The sequence below is a fragment of the Muscardinus avellanarius genome, assembly GCF_963383645.1.
Source record: "Muscardinus avellanarius genome assembly, chromosome: 20".
Taxonomy (NCBI): Eukaryota; Metazoa; Chordata; class Mammalia; order Rodentia; family Gliridae; genus Muscardinus; species Muscardinus avellanarius.
In genome coordinates, this window is record NC_137806.1 from 339,294 (window position 1) to 360,426 (window position 21,133).

The following is a 21,133-nucleotide window of genomic DNA, read 5'->3' on the forward strand; positions in this document are numbered from 1 at the left end:
AGAGAAGGAATTTTAGAGTGTCATTGACTTACAGAAGCTTTTTCAAATTCTCCATGTGTCGGAGTGGCAGGCCCCAAACCAAATATAAAGATGTTTTAAGGAGGCCTTCGTATATGCGTGAAGAAGATTAATGTTTTCAATTAGCAGTCACACATCAAAACTTTCCGACTGAATATCTGCCTGTTGTCTGGAGTATAAATTTGGTAGATGAGTTGTGATCTCCCCTGAAGTGCATTGGAAGTTTGAATTACAGAATGTTGCAATTTCGTGGTATTCTTTTTTTTATATATGAGTGTTTCTTTTCTTTCTAGAAACAGTTTACTCGACCTAAGTCGTGGTTGGCAGTGTGGCTGCAGGCCCTTGGACTGGAGCTCCCTGGAGCTTTCTGAGCTAGAGTGTGCAGAGGCAGCATGCCCGCGCTGTCTACCGGATCAGCTGGTGACACAGGTATGTGCCCCCCGAGGGGCAGCTTCGCTTCCACCCATACCGCAGTCTCCATGTGGGTGAGATGCAGCGCTGGGCTAAGTGCAAACAGGTCACGCTGTGTTTTCTGTGGCCAACGTGGGGGCATAACATCAACTTAAATATGTCCTCTCTAGGTAGGTTATTGGAGGCCATTCACTGACTGTATGATGCCTCATGCCCATGCTCTGATACTGTTTTGCTTTAGTAATAATGTTGTGCATTTAGTTTCTTAAAATTAGGCATTTCATTTATCTTAATTTTATTTCTTTGGTACTAGGTTTGGAACTCAGGGCATTTTACTTCTGAGTTACACCCCTCGCCCTATGTTTTTCCTTTTTTTTTTGGAAGCAGGGTCTTCCTATATTACCCCGTGCTGCCCTTGGGCCTGCAGTCCTCCTGTCTCATCTTTCCAAGTATTGGGATTACATATATGCACCACCACGCCTGGTGTTAGAAAGAAATTTTGATAAATTATATATTGTTGTGTTTGATTTTTGCCGAGGCATTAACTTGGAAGCCTTTGGAATTTTTTTCTATAATTTTAAGATAACCTCATATTGTGTTGTCCTACATAAAAATAAATGATTTATTTCCCTGATGGTGTGAGAAATTGTGGATAAAATGTATCTAAATCATAATTTACTATAGTTGGGTAGTGAGTAAATTTTATACCCTACTATTCACTGGAAATGTGTTAGTTTAATTGAATGCAGTATGTTGCTGCTTAGATAGGACTCCAGAGATGATCAAAATGTTGTATTTATAGTTTATAGGGAAGTTTAGGTGACAGTCATGGAAACAGCACAGGCTGGTTAGTGTTTATGAGGAGCCCGGCTCCAAGGTCAGCGCACTATGTAGACCCCAGAGCATAGCCCCCGCCCCAGAAGTGCCACGCCAGAATTGCACTGGCCTGGCTGCGCCTGCTCCAGATGTACTGTGCAGTTCGGGCATTTTTACCACAAGCACTATTGCTTAGCAGCAAGGTAGATGTTGACACATCCTCAGGTCTCCAGGAGAATAAAGTTAGAGTGTAACTAATGGGCCCACAGAGAAGAAAAGCCCGGGATAACAGCTGCCCTGAGGCTCACAGGTAGAGCTTTTCATTTTAATCATAGATTTTATTATATGCCATGGAGTATTCCCTAACTTTCTACCCCAAGTAATATGCCTTGGAAAGGTATTTCCATGGTGCATATATATTATAAAAGTGTATGTGTGTGTTTATGCATGTTAACTGTGTATCTCTTACCACTGCATGCATCTATTTATCTACTTCTCATAGTCTTGTATAGTATCACAATACCACTGTTAATAAGATCCTGCTTTTGCCCCTTTCATAAGTAGAGATGAAAGATGTGCATATTTAACAATGCCATCAGTTGTTTTCCAAACAGGTTATGCCAATTACTGATTTGGACAGGACATTAAAGAAGCCTTCCCCCACTTTCTTGACCATATTTAATGCTATCAGCTTTTTATAATTTCTACCATCCAATGGGAAAAACTTAGTACTTTAAGCGTTAAAGGTACATTACTACTGATATCAGTCATATTTTTATTCAATGATGATCCTTCATTCTTCTGTGATTTATCTATTCATATTGTTTCACCATCTTTGTATCAGTGTACCATTTTCTAATTTACTTGCAGAATTTCTTCATTTGTATTTTACATATTAAATGGGTCTCATAGGTTGAACATAATTTTTTCTGGCCAACCATTTGCTCTTCTTTGCTCCCCCCTTAAATAGCATCATTTATTCTATAGAGTTGAAAACTCTTTTTTTAAAAAAATAAAATCGGGTGCTTTTTAATTGTGCATCATAATGAAGTTGGGCGTACATTAACATATTTGCTGTGGCAGGTGTAAATGCACTTAGCGTTCATAGAATTTAGAACTTTTAGGTAGTCAGACCAATCTTTCTGCTTTCTAAAACAAGTACTGCTTAAGCAGGCCTTCTCTATCCTAAGATAATATATTCACTAAGATTTCTTTTCAATAATTTTAAATATTTGTTTTTATACATTTGGAAATTTAAATTCAACTATAATTTGTGCTTGAAGCCAGGCGGTCACCTAATCTAATCTCATTTTATGTTCCCACATAGGTTGTCAGTAGTTCCAGAATCACTTATTCATTATTCCATTCTTTGCACATAAATTTGTAGAAGCTCTTCTATCACATACTAGCATCATAAATGTTTTCTCTTTCTTGGCTATAATGATCTGTTGGTGTTATCTTAAGAAATTTTTAATAGGCTGATTTGTATTCCAATTTTATAATTACAGAAAAATTACAAATATAGCCCTAGTTCCTCATGTATATGTGAATGCCTCCATGTGCCATCAGCTGTGACAGTATTCAGGTAATACCACTTCTTACTGATGTCTCCAGCTCTCATCTGTTGGCAAATGGTTCCTGCTAGCTTTACCTCCTTGCTCATCCTTAAACTGCTTCAACAGCAGTGAGCAGCCTGCCCATCCTCTGTGCACTTACTTACTGCTCAAGTCCACTTCACCTGCATGCATAGCAGCATCCACGTGACCACCACCCAGGTTACATGATTAAACAGCCTGAAAGCAACCACTGCAGTCTCAACGTCCTTAGAGATGGGCAGGGAAAAATTTTTAAAAAGATTCCTGTTCCACACTGTGCGTATACATGGCTTATGATTTGCCGAAGCATTCCTAGACAATAGGTTTAATTGTCCTTATTGTTGAACTTTAGAAATGGAATTAGCCATATGGATTTTCTTAGGCTGAAAGATATTTATTTGGGATGAGAAAAATTATAATGAATTTTAAATATTAAAAAGTGTAGCTGAGCATCGTGGCTTACACTTGTAATTCCAGGACTTGGGAGGCTGAGACAGGAGGATTAATGAGACTTAGCAGTCTAGCAGGATCCTGTAAAAGGGTTATGTGTGTAGCTCAGAGAAAGAGTGCCCTGGATTCAATCTCCAGTAACATAAAAAAGTGAATACATATGATAAATATTTTAAAATTCAGGAAAAGCACAATGTTTTTATTAACTATCTGACACACCTCTGTACTCCTTTTCTTCTGTATTTTTTGGTGGTTGATTACTTCTTCATATGTAATATTGTCATTGGGAGAAGAGAATCTAATACTTCTTACATTAATTATCATTGTGTTTTTCAATTGATAGTTTGGATGCAAACAGTGCTCAATTTCAGAAAGAAATTCTGATGAATTTCATATTGCATGGTACTCAGTAAGAAAGAAAAATGCACAATGGTACATTATTGAATATATTCCTGACAGAAGAGAATTTCATTTGACTAAATGAGAATAGACTCCGTGGCATACAATTTTCTAACCTTGATGACTGGCAGAACCTTTACAACTGTCTTTTGGCTTGGTACACTTCAAATTACCCTCATATTTTGGTGGTGGGGACTGTAGAACATGGTCATGTAATGGTGCATACTCTGGGCCTGAATTCCATGATATAAAGCCAACTTAGCAAAATCTTTTTCCACTGGATTTCTAACAGTAAGTTACGCATATGCAACATTACGGAACTATGCAACTAAACCCCTACATAATTACATTCCCACTGAACCCAAATTCAGTTTATCTCCAATGGCAGCTCATCCTTAGTTAGATTCCCTCAAGTGCTCCAGGCTTTATGTGTTCCTTTGTGGCTTGTCTTCTCACGCTTTGTGCTGAACTCTCCCATTTCTGTGCCAGAGGTTATTAATTTCAATGCAGTCAAGCACCATTTTTCTTTGGGATTAGTGATTTCTCTAGTCTGCGCATGAGTGTTCCTTTAACTTTTGATCATGGAGTTATTTTTTTCCTTCTAGATATTGGTTCTAATACTTTAAGATTGACTTTGGTATGAGGTAGGCGTCCAAATCAGTTTTCTCCACACAGTTATCCCATCTCACCAGGACCTTATGAAGGCTGGCCTTTCCCTTTGGCAGTGCCAGATTCTTGGACCTTCATGATGGTTGCTGAATATCAGTTGTGAAAGTGAGCACCTTGTTTTTAATTCTAGATCTCAAATTAATTATTTTACATTTCTTGTCATGTTTGTTAATTGTTTTTTCTTTTGTTCCCCCCCACCCCTTGGTCATCAGATGATGTATTAATGAACTATTTTTCTCTGTGCATCTTAACTAGCTGAGCATCCCACTGCCCTGCTGTGGGTGTTTTCTATTTTCTGCCAGAAAGGTGATGCCACCAACATTGCAAACTACAGGCAAGGCAGCTGCTGATCCTTTTATTGAGCCCATGAGTTCTCCAGCTAAAAATCGTTGCTGCGTGTTGGTAGTGTTGTTTACAATCTCACTGGAAGTTGTGTACCTGTAATCCCGGTGACATAGGAGTCTGAGGCAGGAGTATCAAAAGTTTGAGGCCTGCCTAGGCAGCTTAGCAAGACTGTGTGTGTGTGTGTGTGTGTGTGTGTGTGTGTGTGTGTGTAAAGCCTTATATAAAGTCCTTTATGTAAAGCCTAGGGATGTAGCTTGATGGTACAGAGCTTGCCTAGCATTTATGAGTCTCTGGGTGTGATCCCCAGCACAGTAACTATATAAATAAACAAATATATAAAAGGTCTGGCAATGTAGGTCACTGGTAGAACATCCCCGGACCCCGGATTCAATTTCAAGTACTGCAAAAAAAATTAAAAAAAGGGAGGAGCTCTATCTACTGTGTCTTTAATGCTTTTCCGTTCCATTCTACCTCTTGATGGTTACTTGAGGGCCTTGATGTTGAAGGCGGAGGCAGAAGGTACCACCTCATTCTGGTCTGCTCTGAGTGTGCATCCAAGAATTTCAATTTTTTAATGAGATACAATGCTCGAGCTGTTACTTTGCATCTATAGTTTCTGTAGTGATAGTCTGGTCTTGCTGTTACTGTTTTTGCTCTCTTATCCTCCGTTTAGTTTTGCTACTAGAGTTTTGTCAGTTCTATTAATCTTTTTTTTATTGGTGCATTGTAATCATACATCTTAATGAGGATGGTAAGGGCCTACATGCACACATCACTCATTTATACCTCCCCTATTTCCTCCCCCTTTCCTCCTTCTCATGTTTGGCTTAGTGATTGATTTTGATATGTTTGTGAATATACATCATACACATTAGGGTGTTTTTCTTTCTCCCTCCCACCCCCTCAGTTAGGTCACCTTATTTGCTCAAATATAGTTTCTCCTTCTTCATCTAGAGTTTCTCCTATGTCCCATTTTCTCTCTAGCTTCTGCATATTAGGGACAATATTTGACTCTTCACTTTTTGTAACTGACTCATCTCATAGTGTTCTCAAGTTCCATCCATTTCCCTGCAAATGCCATGATTTTGTTCTTTATGGCTGAGTAAAATTCTGTTGTGTACATATTCCATAGTTTTACAATCCATTTATCTGTGTGGGGGGGGGGGCAGAAGGGGGAGAGAGAGAGAAAGAGAGATACCAGGCCTCTTTTTTCTTTTGGTGGAATGTGGGTTCTTGGAAGCCCTTCTACCTCCGGGCTACACTCCCAGACCTATTTTATTCTTTTTTAAAATTTGGAAACAGGGTCTCTTAAGCCAGCGCGGCTGGATTCGAACCTGCGCGATCCTGCGTCTCTGCCTCCCAAGTACGTGGATTACAAGTGTGCGCCACCATGCCCGGCAGGCCTCTTTAATTAATTAATTAATTTATTTTTGAAGGTCTGGCAATGGAACCCAGGGGCATTTGACCTCCGAGCTATACCCATTGCCCTATTCTTTAGTCTTTATTTTGAAACAGGGTCTCACTAAGTTGTGGAGGGCCTAAGTAGATGAGGCTGTCCACAAACCATGATCCTCTGGTCTCAGCCTCCCTAATGCTGGTATTACAAGCGTGTACCACCATGCCCAGCACCAGGCCTCTTTAATTAACTGGCACCTTTGGGTGAGGTTTGCTGACCGTGAGGGAAACAGCTGATGACTGGTCAGCAGAGTCACGGTGCAGAGAGGAACTGAGGGTATTCATGTAGGCAGGGTCTTGGAGGTGAGGCTAGCAGCGGAGAAATGCTGGTCCTCTCGCGACGTCTGGAGTCTGCCCCATGACATCTGTAGTTTTGCAACATTTCCGCTTCTGGTTTTCAGAGTCCCACCTCCTGTTCCTGCTGCAGAGTCCCATGAGGGGAGGGGAAGGGACCTAGGAGGAAGGAATGGAGGGGGAAGCGACCTGACCTATCATTTTGGCTTTTTGGTGATATTGGTTGATGACTGAGTCAATAACTACTTCCTGCTGTCAGAGGGGACGTCATTATAGGGGACCCTTGGCCAGGAGAGGCCAGGTCATTCGGAAGTGGGCAGGTGGGAGTATGGCTGCAGCAGCAGTTGATTGAAGGTTCCCCTGCACAGCTCAGTAATGCACATTTGAATGAACATTAGCAGGCAAGGGACTATTAAAAAGAAAAGGCAGACTATGAGAACGGATCCCAGGAGGGGAAGGAGTCCAGCAGCTACTAGCCCTTGCCAGAAGGGGGAAAGAGACCAGCAGCCACTGGCCCTTGGAACCCTTCCAGATATGAGATAGACTGTCGATACCATGTTTTTAGATTCTCACTTAACCTGGTCAGAATTTAAATATTTTTCTCCATCAAACCAGATTCATTAATGTAATAAAAGAGACACACACCACCCTTTTTAGCAGTGAATAAATATAGGTCAGTCTGGTCAAATGGAAAACTTGCTATTGGGTCAGGAGCATCAGTAACAGATTTTAGAGAGAGTTTAATACTCAGTGGCTGGCTGGCATACAGAGAGGCATCCAGCACTGCACTGATCCCACCTTGTGGTCAGTCCAGTGTTTTATGGAGGGGGGCAAATAGGTCTCCGGCACGGTGAATTTTCAGACATTAACAGGTAGGCCTGCTGAAATAAAAGCATTAAAGAGAATTATGCCGAGAAAAATGGAGCTTAGTGAGCTCCGACATTGTACAGGGGAATTTGTCATGAGGCTGTTATAACAGCCCTTTATAGCTGAGTTTGGCTGCAGTAGGTGTGGTGAGGATCACTGTAAAGGGCCCAGTCCACGATGGTTGGAGATAATTTTGGTTGAAGCTACTTGAGGGCGACTTGGTCTCCCGGTTTACTGGTCTTAGCTTCCAGTTCTAAAGCCACTTCTTTGGTCCCAGGTTGGAGAAGATATCAGTCAGTGTGTTCCCTATGGAGGTGCTTGAGAAAAGACAAGTCAAGGAGTTAGGAAGCCAAGGGAAGGGGATTCAAAGGGAGAGAGTAATTAAGCGAAGTAGGGTAGCCATACAGCAATTTAAAGGGGCGCATGAAGGTGGGCTTTGAAGGATGGCCCATATGCAGGTCAGAGCCAGTGGTTCAGGCCATGCAGCTCCAGGGAGAGTTTTTTGAGGTAGTTTTAAAAAATCCCATTCATTTTTACTACCTTTCCTGATGACTGAGGTTGATATGGGATGTGGAGCTTCCAAGAAATGTCAAGGGCCTGTGCTGCCTGTTGAGTAACCTTAGAAATAAAAGCTGGTCCATTATCAGACTGTAAGGAATTAGAGAGTCCGAACATCTAGCATAGAGCATTGGCCACCGTGCTGGCTCTCTTGTCTTTTGAGGGGAAAGCCTCTACCCAACCTGTTAGGGTGTTGACCATGGTAGGAAGATGTCCTGTCCTGGCAAATGTCTTCTCATTGGGTAGGTAGGAAAAGAGGGGCATAGGCCTCCTTGGGGAGAAACGGTAGTGCAAATAAAACAGAAGGCACTGACTTTACTAATCAGCTGTTGTGGGGGGGAAGAATAAAACAAGGGGTTTAGGAAATGTTTATGTGCCATAGGCCCAGTGTGTAGGGAATTATGCATTAGGTTAACAACAGCTTCGGCCTGAGCCTCGGGTAGAGCAATTTTGTTTTGTATCATAAGCCATCCTAGTTGGCCCTAAAACTAGTTTAATATAATATAAGTGCAATAACTTTTATAAGGACAACTGTAGGCCCTAATCTGCAACAGTTTTGGAAGTAATTGTCATTTTACTATGCCTTATTTTTTGGGTGAGTACTCCTAAAATAATAAAGGCACTATCATATTTTTGTCTTTATGAGCATACTATAATTATATCATAGGTTCAAAGTGATACAGACATAAGTGCACACAACACTGGGTGTATTTACTTAAAAAGCTCATCCCAGTCTCCTGTCCACCCCCTGCATGTTAGTGAGATTGGTAGTGAGATCGTCATATATGGACATTATTTGAAAGGTTTCCTCCTTTAGTCCCCTTTCTCTCTCTCTCCCCCAATCCCTTTCCACTCTTCTACTTGTCGTTTCCTCATTTATCTAAAAATATTTCCCATTTTCTCTCTCGCTTCTAGACTTGAGAAAACATGCAGGCCTTGGCTTGCTGAGACTGGCTGATCTCATTGACATGATATTCCCCAACTCCATCTATATTCCTGCAAATGACATATTTTTGTTCTTGGTGGCTAAGCAAAATTCCAAAATGTGTGTATATGCCACATTTTCTTTATCCACTCATCTGTTGACTTTGGTAGGGGAGATAATTTTATGCAGCTATAGATTACTGATGCAAAATAATTACAAATTGGAACCCATTTAAAAATTTGAGGCAGCTTCTAAAAATATAAGACACTACCTGTATATGTATGCACTTGCCCTCTCGACTCACCTGCATTTTATAGACTTTTAGGTGAGTATATGAACTGTACTGTAAAGTGTACTGTTTTAATTATTTAAATTGTTTTGTGTATTTAAAAACCAGCCTGCTAAATGCTTTAATAAGTTATTTGGAATTGAGAATGCTGTCAGGGTTGAATTAAAATATTTTAGTCTTATAGGTGCTTATAGAAATAAGACACTTCAAATGAGGGAAAACGAGGCGTGTTGTGGATGTCACTGAGTAGTGCTGATTATTTTACCTTTGACAGAGTGGAAAATTTAAAGCTTGGTGTATCCTATTTTATTAATATAATAAAATTTAACAGTGTTGTTCTGGGCGCTGATATATGTTCTTTAGTGTTTATTAGCCATAGGTTATAGTAAAGTGTTTTGGTCCATTGACTCTCTACACTACAGAATACAAATGTAAAAACCAAGGAGAAATCCAAATAAATACTTATTTGTTTCTGTTACTCAAGTTCTTTCCTACATGCTTTCCAAATATTTTGGTTGCTTATACTATGGAATGTGAGCACAGAGGACATCTTTTTTTATCATTTAACATAGGTTTATAGCTTCCCCAGACTTGTTCGAATAATGAAGCTATGAGGGATATGACAAGAATGGTGATATTAAATTTCTCTAGACTACCAGTAAAGTTTTCCATTCTGATGTCAGGAATGTTGAGCATCTGGAATCTGCAAGAAGAGTGAATTGCTCACTGCGGGAGCACTTTCATCACACCCTGAGCCACTTACTCTCTTAGGAACTACTACTGTCTTATGTAGAATATTGTGCTTTTACAGAGGCAGTTTTCTGGAAGTGGAAAGATTCCTTCACTCATGGTGCTCTACTTTTTAACGCTGTCACATATAGATTTGTCATTGCTTGGAGAATTAATGTTGTTCTTTAGCATTACATTTAATTCCATAAGTTGAATGCAAATATTTATAGTTGATGTAATATAGCAAAAAAGAGTAGACTATACATTATTCTAAGTAAAGGCTTCTTTGTAGTTTGTTGGGTGATTTTTTGCTCTACATTTTATCTTTTTCCTTGAATATTCAGGATATTTGCAATATGTACATTAACATCTTACTCTTGGTTATGGGATAGATTTATTTCTTTAAAATGTGCTGTGTAAGTGGTGGGAAGGGTGAATGACATTTTCTCTAGTAGTTTTTTCAAACACTTCTGACGTTGGGAGTTTAAGTTGAAATAAGTACAAATTGGTATGTTTCTGTATATTTTAAAAAACATTTCCTCTAGTGAATTTTTACTGTGAATTTGGCTCTGGGTCTTGTTTATGTTGTTGCTGTGTTTTCTCTTGTGTTGGGAGATGGCATGTCTCACATCCTTGGCTAAAAGATGATGACAGAGTAAGGACCTTTAGATAAGCCTGTCTCTAACTCGTCGTGTGGGCACCAAACTGAACAACATTCCACATTCTAGACTACCCTCAAGAGAAATGGGAACTAAAGACAAACTCAATAATATCTACAAGGCCACCTTTAAACATCCAGGCTGAAAAAGAGGAAAAAAAGCAACTAAGCAGAGATAGGAGACCAATAGTATACTTCCACAGACTGGCAGGAACTTCTGGAAGACATGAAAAATCTTATAATCAGCAATCTGATACCTCTGCCACAGACAGTGAGATCACCAAGGAATTACATAGCTCTGGGACCTATAACAGAGAAGGATGTCCGTATCTACATCCCTGTTCATCCCAACCCCCACTTCACCAGGTACCCGGAAGCAGAGGAGTACAGGAAACCCAGGGAGGTGAGTGAATGCAGAATCCCCACGGGGTAACTGAAAAGAAACTGTAATTTCAAAGATAAAAACTTAAGAAATATGAAATCATGAGAAAAAAGAATAGCATGGAAACAATGAGTCCCTACAATCCTACAATAACAGAACCCACCGACACGGAGTTGCAGAGAATGCCAGAAGGACCATTCAGAACTTTAATATTAGAAATGATACAGGATTTTAGAAAAGAGTTTGGAGAGAGCCTGAAAGAAATGGAAGATCAAATCAACAAGCAATCTGATACCCTGAACAGGAATCAAAAAGAAGCTTTAGTTGTTCTGCCCACTCCCTTCTTCCCCCACAGTGCCACTCTGGCTGAACTGTGCTTGGTTGGAGCTATCGCCGCCAGCATCTCTCTTCAGCCACCATCATGATCATCTGCTGGGATCTTATCAGTTATGGTGAACATCGTTAGGTGAACACGAATCAGGGCCTGAACCCTGGCTCACTGGTAAAAGAGTGGCTAGGTTAAGGGCTGGGGAATGAGACAGTTTAATATCTGGATTTTCCATGAACAACAAATAAAGTTCCTGAATGTGAGAAGGTGACAGAAGAGGGAGTGCTCGAGGAGAGAGCAAATCCTGGAGTCTATATAGGGAAAAAACCTGCAGGGGTATCTGGAGACAAATTTTAAGAGCCTCTTTTGTGAGCGTGGCTGCTGCTGCCAGAGCCCTGAGGCAGGGTGGCCAGCATCGAGTGGTTGGGTCAAGCTGTTTAGATAAATAGGCCACTGGTGCCTGGGTTGGTCTCAGGGGTTGAGTGAGCACTCCTGTGGCTATCACTCGCCTCTCATCAGTATATAACAAGAGGGCCTTAGTGGGATTGGGGAGTGTAAAGGAGGGCGGGGGATTTAAGAAGAGCTTCCTGGAGAGCCAGGAAGGCTCGGCAAATGACCGAGGGCAAAGTAAGGGGGGGCAACTGGGGTTTCCTTAATTGCCTCTTGTAATGGCTTAGCCAGAATGGCAAAGTTGGGGATCCAATGTCGGAAAAATCCTATAAGACCCAAGAAAGATTGAATCTGGTCTGCTGAGGTGGGTGGCTGCAAGTCTCGTAAGGCCTTGACCTGGCCAACAGTTAGTCCTCGGATGTTTGGGGTGAGATGTAGGCCTAAATACCACACCTCAGGCACTGATAACTGGGCTTTATGTGGGGCTACCCCGTAACCCCTGCTTCCAAGGAAATTAAGGAGAAGGGCAGTGTGCCGTTTGGACACTTCTAGGGAGGGACTAAAAAGTAAAAGGTCATCTACATATTGTAACAGAGAACTAGGCTCCAAGGGGCACTGGAGGAGGTCCTGTGCTAGAGCCTGTCCAAAGAGCTGTGGGCTAGCTTGAAAACCCTTGGGGAGGGACAGTCCAGGTTAGTTGTTGAGCAACCTGGGTATTGGAGTCCTCCCAAGTGAAGGCAAAAAGGGGGTACAATTCAGGATGAAGAGAAATTGTATAAAACACATTCTTTAAGTTGAGAACTGAAAAGTGGGTGGTACTGGGGGGAATCTGAGATAAGAGGTTATAGGGGTTAGAGACAACTGAGTGGATTAGGACCACTGCATCATTAATTAAACAGAGATCCTGGACTAAACGATAAGTCCCATTAGGCTTTTTAACTGGGAGAGTGGGGGTATTATAAGGGGAATTAGTAGGAATAAGCAGTCCCTGGGCTAGGAGACAAGAAATAATGGGTTTAAGCCCATGTTGGTGAAGGAGAGATATAGGAAACTTGGAGCAGGCAGGGATAATAGTGGGGTCACATAGGACAATCCGGACTGGGGTGTGGTGGGCTGCCACAACTTGGGTGCTGGTGTCCCGTACTATTGGGTCAACCAAATCTAATGGAAGGGGAGGTTTGGCTTCCCGGTCATCAACTGTAACTGCAGCCATTAAAAGTATATTAGAGGAAACAAAAGCTGTGGGGAAATTAAATGAAAGTTCAGCCCCAATTTTGGTTAAAAAGTCTCTGCCTAAAAGGGGGGGGGTAGAACATGAAGGGATAATCAGGAATGGGTGGTTAACCATAAAGGTCTCTATAGTTAACCATAAAGGTTGCGGGTGCAACCATAAAGGTGGCGCCCGTGAGTTGCCATGTGGCGACCAAGATGGCCACTTTGGCTGGCGGGACCCCAGTGAGCATGACTCGAGCAGTAGAGTCAGGAGGGGTGGAAAGGGAAAGCCGAGAACGCATGAACAGAAAAGCCTGTATGTACAGAACCTCTGACCATTTACCTGCCCATTTGCAAAAGTTACTGAGATAAGTCAATATTTTAAGATCTATTGTACCCATCTCAGGCCACTGAGAATCATTACCCAACTCACAAGTGGGCCAGACTTTTGTGCATAAAAATATGAGCCTCTCAGGGCACAGTTCCTTGGATAAACCTAGAATCTCGAGATGAATCAGAACACAGCCTAGTGTGGATTGGGTGTCTATTTCTGATGACTGCCTCCCCCCATAACTGGTCAGCAGGTGAGGACAAAAACAGGAATTTGGCGTCCCACAATCCTGCCTAATGTCTGGAAAAGCGTGGTTGTGTTAGAGAAGGACGTCTCCGTTCCCTTTACACAACCTTAGGGCAGCCTGGCTACCCCCAGAGAACTTGGGAACCAAATATTTGGGTTTATTTAACAGTCGTGAGCTCAAGTCCGGAAAAGGCTAAAAGCTGGAACCCACTTGTCCAAGGAAGGAGAAGCTTACAACAGTGTAGTGTTATCAGCCAGTGCTGAATTAAACCGAAGTACTTAGAGGCTGCAGAGCTGGGAGGGCATGCTGTGGAGCTGTTGGGTGGAATCAGGGCTGGATGAGGTTTAAGATGGCCTTTGGGGTTTGGCTGGGTGGTGAGATGACCACTGGCTCTCAGGGAGTTCGTGCAGCGGGGGAAGATGGCCGCCTGCTCTCAGGGAGAGCGTGCAGTGGGGGAAGCTGGCCACGGGCTCTAAGGGAGAACGCGGGGCTGGGACTGGGAAAGATGGCCTCCTGCTCTCTGGGAGAGCGTGGGGCTGGGGCTGGGAAGATGGCCTCCTGCTCTCTGGGAGAGCGTGGGGCTGGGGCTGGGAAGATGGCCCCCGGCTCTCAGGCAAAGTGCTGGGCTGGGGCTGGGAAGATGGCCTCCGGCTCTCAGGCAGAGCCCGGGGTTAGGGAAGATGGCCGGCAGCTCGGGGCTGGGGCGGGGAAGATGGCCTCTGGCTCTCCCAGAGAGTGTGGGGCTGGGGCTGGGAAGATGTCCTCCAGCTCTCCCGGAGAGTGCGGGGCTGGGGCTGGAAAGATGGCCTCTGGCTCTCAGGCAGAGCCCAGGGCCGGAAAAGGGTGGCTTACAGTCTGGGCAGGCAGGGGGCGGTAGCAGCGGTCCAGAGTGACGGTGGTCCTGGAGCGGCAGGTGGGGTGGAAGTGGTCCCAGCGGATCCAAGCGCCCCTGTGGATCCAGCCGGAGGTTTCCGCCAAGGCCGCCCAGAGCATGCAGCAGCATAGGTGGCAGGGAATTAAAAAAAATTTTTTTTTTAATTAAAAAAAACTGAAATACAAAAAAAAATTGTCCAGGGTTTCGGCACCATATGTTAGGTTGGCGTGGTAAAAAGGCAAGAGAGACCAGGGTATGCAAAAAGAATTTTAATGTGGTCTTCTCTCCGGGATAGGGGCTGGACCACCCCTGGAGACCTGTGAGCCCCTCCGCCACTGGAGAGGAAATGCCTGTTTTTAAGGTTTACATCTTATGGGTGGGGCCACGTATAGGAGCTGCCCCTCTTGCAACATCACCTGCCTCATGATATCGCCTGTGATATCATCCAGCAGAGTCTCTTCCTCCTTTTCTAGGGTTCTGCCCCTGCGGGGAGGGACCCAACCTGTCATTTATTATGTCCAGCAATGGTCTGGAGGGACCATTTATAATTTATCTTTATATTTATCTTTATTTATAATTATCTCTAAAATAATATTTATTATTTTCTGTATCATTTGGATTTTGTAAGATGATTCCACTTTTAGTGTTCTTAGTGTTGATGATGAATTGAGTTGTTCCCTGGATCCTTAGTTTGAATTTTGATATAGAGTGACAGCTGCCCACTGGCGTACAGTTCATATAAGCTAATATGGTCACTACATTGTCAAGACATAATATCGACATTATCCAAATTATTCATGTTTCTTATAAACACCTGTTGTGTTATGTTACCTTTATTTTGAAAGCTGTTGAGCTGGACGTGGTGGCGCATGCTTGTAATCCCAGTACTTGGGAGGCTGAGACAGGAGGATCACAGGTTTGAAGCCAACCTCAGAAGTTTAGTGATGCCCTCTGCAACTTAGACCCTGATTCCAAATAAAATATAAAATAGGTCTTGCGGTATAGTGTGGAGGTAGAAGGCCCCTGCATTCCATCCCCTGTACCACACCAAAAACCTTTTCCTTTTTCTTTTTCTTTTTTCATTTTCTTTTTCCTTTTTCATTTCCTTTTTCTTCCCTACTGTTCTTTACTGTGAAAATATCGAGACTGACGCAGCTCAAGGGTGTGTGCGCGTCTTCTTCATATCTCACCTCTCTCATTCTTTACTCATCACTGTCTTTAGGCCTGTTGTGGAAGGCCCTTTCCCCAGTGTACTCGAGTCTGCTCAGTTGTCACCCACCAGGCAGACCTCCTCGTGTGTCACTGCCGCAGGCCAATCACCACATTGTGCCTCTGCTTCTTTTCTGTTGATGCTGGTCACCTTGTCGCTGATGGTGCAATTTACTATGCTTTTTCTTGTTTCAAAGATCTTCACCATGTTAGGAAAAGTCTTTCTTATTTCAGCATAAGAACATTCTATGAAATCTTCCAGTAGAATTTTCTGATTTTATACTTATTTGAAATATTGGATTCATCTGTAACTTGGTTGTCAGGTAAAACTTTAGCTTTTCCCTTGTAGGTAGCCTTCGAAGACTTTTTAGTAGATTAACAAGATGGGATTTTGGGGGGACCATGAACTTGAGGTAAGGTTTGAATGTGCCCCTTTCCAGGCTAAATGAGCTTTCTCCTGTAACATGGAGATAGTCATAACATTAACTGATAACCCATAAAGGGTTCCCATAGATGCCATGCCCCTGAGTTATACAGGAGTAGTACTGGGAATACTAGAGGTAATAATTGCTTGCCCAAATATTTTAGGTAGTACTATTTTAGAAAGCTTGATCAGTTTGTGGTAGGAAACTGAAAGGGGAAAAGGATAAAAAGCGTAATTTTTAATAACTAGGTTTTTTTTGTGTGTGTGTGGTACTGGGGATGGAACCTGTACCACTATTGGGAATGGCGTAGGAAGATTTGAGAATGTTCTGATTACTAATAAATATATTTCAAAAATTGGGTGAGGGGCAGACTTGGTTTCTGCCTAGAAGCAGGCAACTATTCCAATGTAAATTAACCTAGCTAAAGGTAATTAGCAAGTCTATAGGAGAGGGGAACTAGGACTTCCTCATTCTAAAGACAGGTTTACATAATTGGATAATCTAGCTAGGGTGGGAGGAGGGAGCCAACCTTCCTGAAAAGAGACACCTTGGTGGGAAAGTAATGGGAAGAACCTTAAAGGGACTTTTACTACATCAGAATTACGTGAAACAAGCGGGCATGGTGGCACACACTTGTAATCCCTGCGCTTGGGAGGTGGAGACAGGAGGATCGCGCTGGGTCGAAGCCAGCCCCGCTGGCTTAAGAGACCCTGTTTCCAAAATTTAAAAAAGTATAAATTAGGTCTGGGAGTGTAGCCCGGAGGTAGAAGGGCTTCAAGGAACCCCAGTACCCCCCCCAAAAAAAAAAAAAAAAGAATTACGTGAAACAAGATGGAGGATGTTGTGTATAAAAAGTCTGTTCTGTATTTTGTACTTTGGTGATTTCGTTGGAAGCACCCCCTCATATTACCCCTGGGTAACATGAGTCTGTAACTATCTTCTGTATTTCTATCTTTTAAATAAACTCCTTTAAATCTTCAGCAAGAGTCCAGGCTATTGCATATATATATATCCTTAGCTCAGAACAAGAATCCGCGCCTTTTTATTTTTGTGTGTTTTGAGGGAAATTGTGTCCGGGAGCCTAACAGGGGTCCCCTGGGACAGTTTCCCAAAACTAACATCTTCTCTAAAACTGTAACAGAACCCAGGGGCATTCTACCTCCAAGCTATACCCCAGCCCTATTTTTTATTCTTTATTTTGAAACAGGGTCTCACTGAGTTGCAAAGGGCCTCACGAAGTAGCTGAGGGTGGCCGCAAATCCGGATCCTCCTGTCTCAACCTCCCAAATGCTGGAATTACAAGCGTGCACCACCACGCCTGGCTTAACAACTAGTTTTATTAGGCAAGCTGAAAACTGAAGGGGATCTAAGATGTTGAATCTTTTACCCACAGTTAAAAGTACTTGATGTGGCCAGAGGATGAGAAATCTCACAAGGTAATGAAGTATGTATGATTAGTGCAAGATGATGACACTGTGATTATATTCTAGTTAATTCACTATAACTCCAGGTGAAATGTGTATTCAACAGGGTCACGTTTGTTATGGCTGAGGTCAGTGTTGTATGTCTTCCCCAGTCTGTGTTAAATCACTTGCCGTTTACTTACATATAACCTATATAAAGATGGTAAGATTATGGTAGAAAACAACTTTAGCTCTATAGAGATACTCTTGTCTAAATACTGCAAACAAAAATTGCAAGCCAACTTCCTTGAAGTTGCTGAGGCATCATCTTTAAAAGTATTTTTCAAGGACATTACTGATCCTCTGTCACTTGTGCTACCCGGAGCCTGAAAAGCTGCAGGAGCATACTGGGACTACAAGTTGTTGGAGGGTAAATTACATTGTCTTTTATTTTTAAGGATGATGACAGATGTGTTTATCTTTTAGTGTAACATGGCTACCGGAAGACAGCCACAGTATATTCAAGTGCAAACAAATAATTGACTTTAAAGCCTTTAGCTTTAGTCTTTAAGAAAAAGCAACAGATATACTTAAAACACAGCCACAGGGAAGCCAGCTGTAGCACATTTAAATCCAATCAAGTAAGTCAGTGAAGTGAAATTAAGTCATGGTCTCCACAGGAGAAGGTGTGATGAACTGGCTTCCAGAGAGGGCTGTTTTACACTGTGCTGGAACATTCTCCTTAGAAGACTACTTTTCATACTTTCATACTGCCAGAATTGCCATTTAAAACATTTTTGAGAGGGGGAATATTTTATTCCCAAACCTTGGGAGTCAGTAATCTGTTTAGAAATATTGAAGGATCTGTGTGTCTGTCTGCAATTAGTTCCTGCTATTATGAATACCTTCCTTAGTCCCGGCAGTTTTTGCCTACTCTGTACTTTGTATTGATCCATTATTGTTATTATTCCTTTATTGTTGTGCTGGAGATTGAACCCAGGGTCTTGTGTGTTGCTACTTGCATAGGAAAAATAACAAAACAAAACAAGGTCCATAGAGCTTGGTACTCTTTGATTTCAAGATTCCACTGGAGGTCTTGGAGTGGCTCCCCTTGGAAAGGGAGGGGGCCAGCATCACACAGATTGGGTGATGTATAACAAGCAGAAATTTGCTGTCTCACACTCCTAGAGAATGCGAAGTTCAATGTCAGTGCAGCGTGTGGCAGCGACCTTCTTACTGTGTCACCCCAGGACAGAAGGGTTTACCTTCTTTAGTGGGTGAGGGGGAATGGAAGAGAGAGACAGACAGAGCTTGCCTCTTTAATGCACTCACTCCCAAGATAAGGAACTCAGTTTCCTGTTGATATCAGTCCATTCAGGAGGGCAGGGCCCTCAAGGCCTGATCATCTGTTGTTATTCCCCACCTCCTAGCCCTGTTTCTCTGGGAATTCAGTTTCCAGCAAACACTTTCTGCGGGACACAGTCAAGCCACAACAGGACTTAGCTCAAGTTATTTTTTCTGAAGACTTCCCAATGTCTTCTTCCTACTTTGCAGCATTCTAACCTTGTCCTACATTCACTCATGACCCAGGTCTGTGTCTGACTTGTCTCAGAACCTTGACTCACAGCTACCATATTTTTCATTGTAATGTAGCCGTAATGAGTGGGAACAGCTGCAGAGTGCAGGTCGCTTTTCGCTGTCCTTCTTGCTCAGAGATCACCCAGATTGAGGCAAACATTGTAGACACCCCTTTTAACCTAAATTCTCTTTTCTTGCCCTCAGAATCTCCAGGACCAAAAGCACTTCGGTTTCATAATGTTCTCCACTACTAGAACTCTAGGGGCTGAGTATAGGAGTATTTTAACAAATATATCAAAGCATAGTGCAGTTTTATGGGTGGGCACAGATGGATTCTAGGGCCTGTGACACTTTCTTTGGGTGGAATTGATTACTGCCTTCAGGCAGATAGAGCATACTTTGGACCTGCTAGTTTTTTTTTTTTTTTTAACAGAGTTTTAATTTATGGCTGGCACTGTCCTATCTCTCTTGGATTTGGTCATGGTTGCCAGATGTGGTAGCTGAAAGGAAGGGTTTGATGTTGTCACTAGACCACCAGACTTTTGTGGCACATAAATTAAGATTGAATAACACTAGTAAACTCAGAAAACTCAGGTTTATGAGCTTCTCCTAGCAGAAAAATTATTTTTAAGAAATTTAAGACAAACAACAAATGCAGGTGAGGATGTGGAGAAGTGGGAACTCTAATACATTGTTGGTGGGATTGCAAATTAGTGCAACCACTTTAGAAAACAGTATGGAGGATCCTCAGAAGAATGGGAACAAATCTATCATTTGATCCAGCGATACCACTTCTGGGTATCTACCCAAAAGAATGAAAACCAAGCTACCAAACTAATGCATGTGTATCTATGTTCATAGCTGCACAATTCACAATTGCCAAACAATGGAACCAGCCAAGATGTCCATCAACAGATGAATGGATTATAAAACTATGGGATATGTACACAATGGAATTTTAATCAGCCATAAAGAAAAACACAATTACATCATCTTCAGGGAAATGGATGGAACTGGAGGACATTATGCTAAGTGAGATTAGTCAGTCTCAAAAAATAAGAAATCAGTTACTTTTCCTAATATGTGGAAGCCAGGGAGAAAATGGGTCATAGGAGGAACTCTAGATGAAGAAGGAGATTCTGTAGATGGGCAAATAAGGTGACCTCACTGAGGGGATTGGAGGGGGAAACAGAAAAATTCTTTAAGGTACATGATATACTTTAATAAACATATCAATGTCAATCACCAAGCCAAACATGAGAAGGAGGGAGAGGGAGGGAATGGGGTGGGAATTAGGTGATGTGTGCATGTATGTCTCCACCATCTTGTATCCCACTAAGATGTATGATTACAATGCACCAATAAAAAATTTTAAAAAAGTAATTTAAGCGTAACATGGCTATTCCACAAAGCATAAGTAGTTCTTGGGTAAAGTTAACACTTTTCATTTGTCAAAGACAAGAGTACGGTCCTGGTGGTACACACTTGTAATCTCAGTACTTGGAAATCTAAAGTAGGAGGATCACAGGTTCATGGCCAGCCTCAGCAATTTAATGAGGCCTTTTTTCAAAACACAAACTAAAAAATGGCTGGGTTGTAGCTCAGAGTTTGAAAGCCCCTGTGTTTCATCCCCAGTACCATGGGTGGAAATGATGAGAGTTTTGTATGTCTGAGGATGGTCGTGTGCAGGTGGACTAGATAGGTAAGCTGTTGTTTTGACTTTGGACTTTTGATTGGAAATGGCATTTTCATTCTAGAGGAAGGCGTCTTAAGGAAATGGGAGCATTACTCTTTATCAGGTGCCCCTCTGACGGCCCCTGGGCTAACTGCTGCAGTATGCACAGTTCCATTGCATGCTGACAACCATTCTTACCACAATTCCTTTATCTGTATTAATATTTTATTCGGAGATAATTATAGATTCACTTGATGTAAAGAAATGATATAGAGAGATCTAGCATATCTTTGCCCTTCTTTCATCCCATGGCGCCATCTTGCCTAACTGTTGCAGAGTATTGAGACTAAGGCAATTGTTGTAGTGGTGATTTGAATGTCTCTCTCTCAAAGTTCATTGTGGAAAACCTAATCCCCACCACAGCAGTGCTGGGAGGTGATTAGGTCCCGAGGGTCCTGTCCTTGGGAGTGGATTGGTGCTGTTGCAGGAGTGGACTTGCTAGGGTATAGCGCTGTGGTAGGACTCTTGCCCAGCATGTGTGTGATTCCCAGTACCACACAAAGTAAATAAGTAAATGCAGGCAGGAGCTTGCTCTGAAGGT

General features: G+C 42.3%; 1 protein-coding gene across 1 annotated transcript in view; it reads left to right on the forward strand.

Moving 5' to 3' along the window:
* Positions 1–410: 410 nt before the first annotated feature.
* The window catches only part of MPP7 (MAGUK p55 scaffold protein 7), a gene marked incomplete at both ends in the record, with an annotated part of 138,646 nt that continues 117,923 nt past the window's right edge, over positions 411–21,133 (forward strand). Inside the window, one exon of the mRNA XM_080716876.1 lies at positions 411–447. Within this exon, the coding sequence (XP_080573002.1) occupies positions 411–447 (37 nt within the window). The remainder of the gene's footprint in view (positions 448–21,133) is intronic.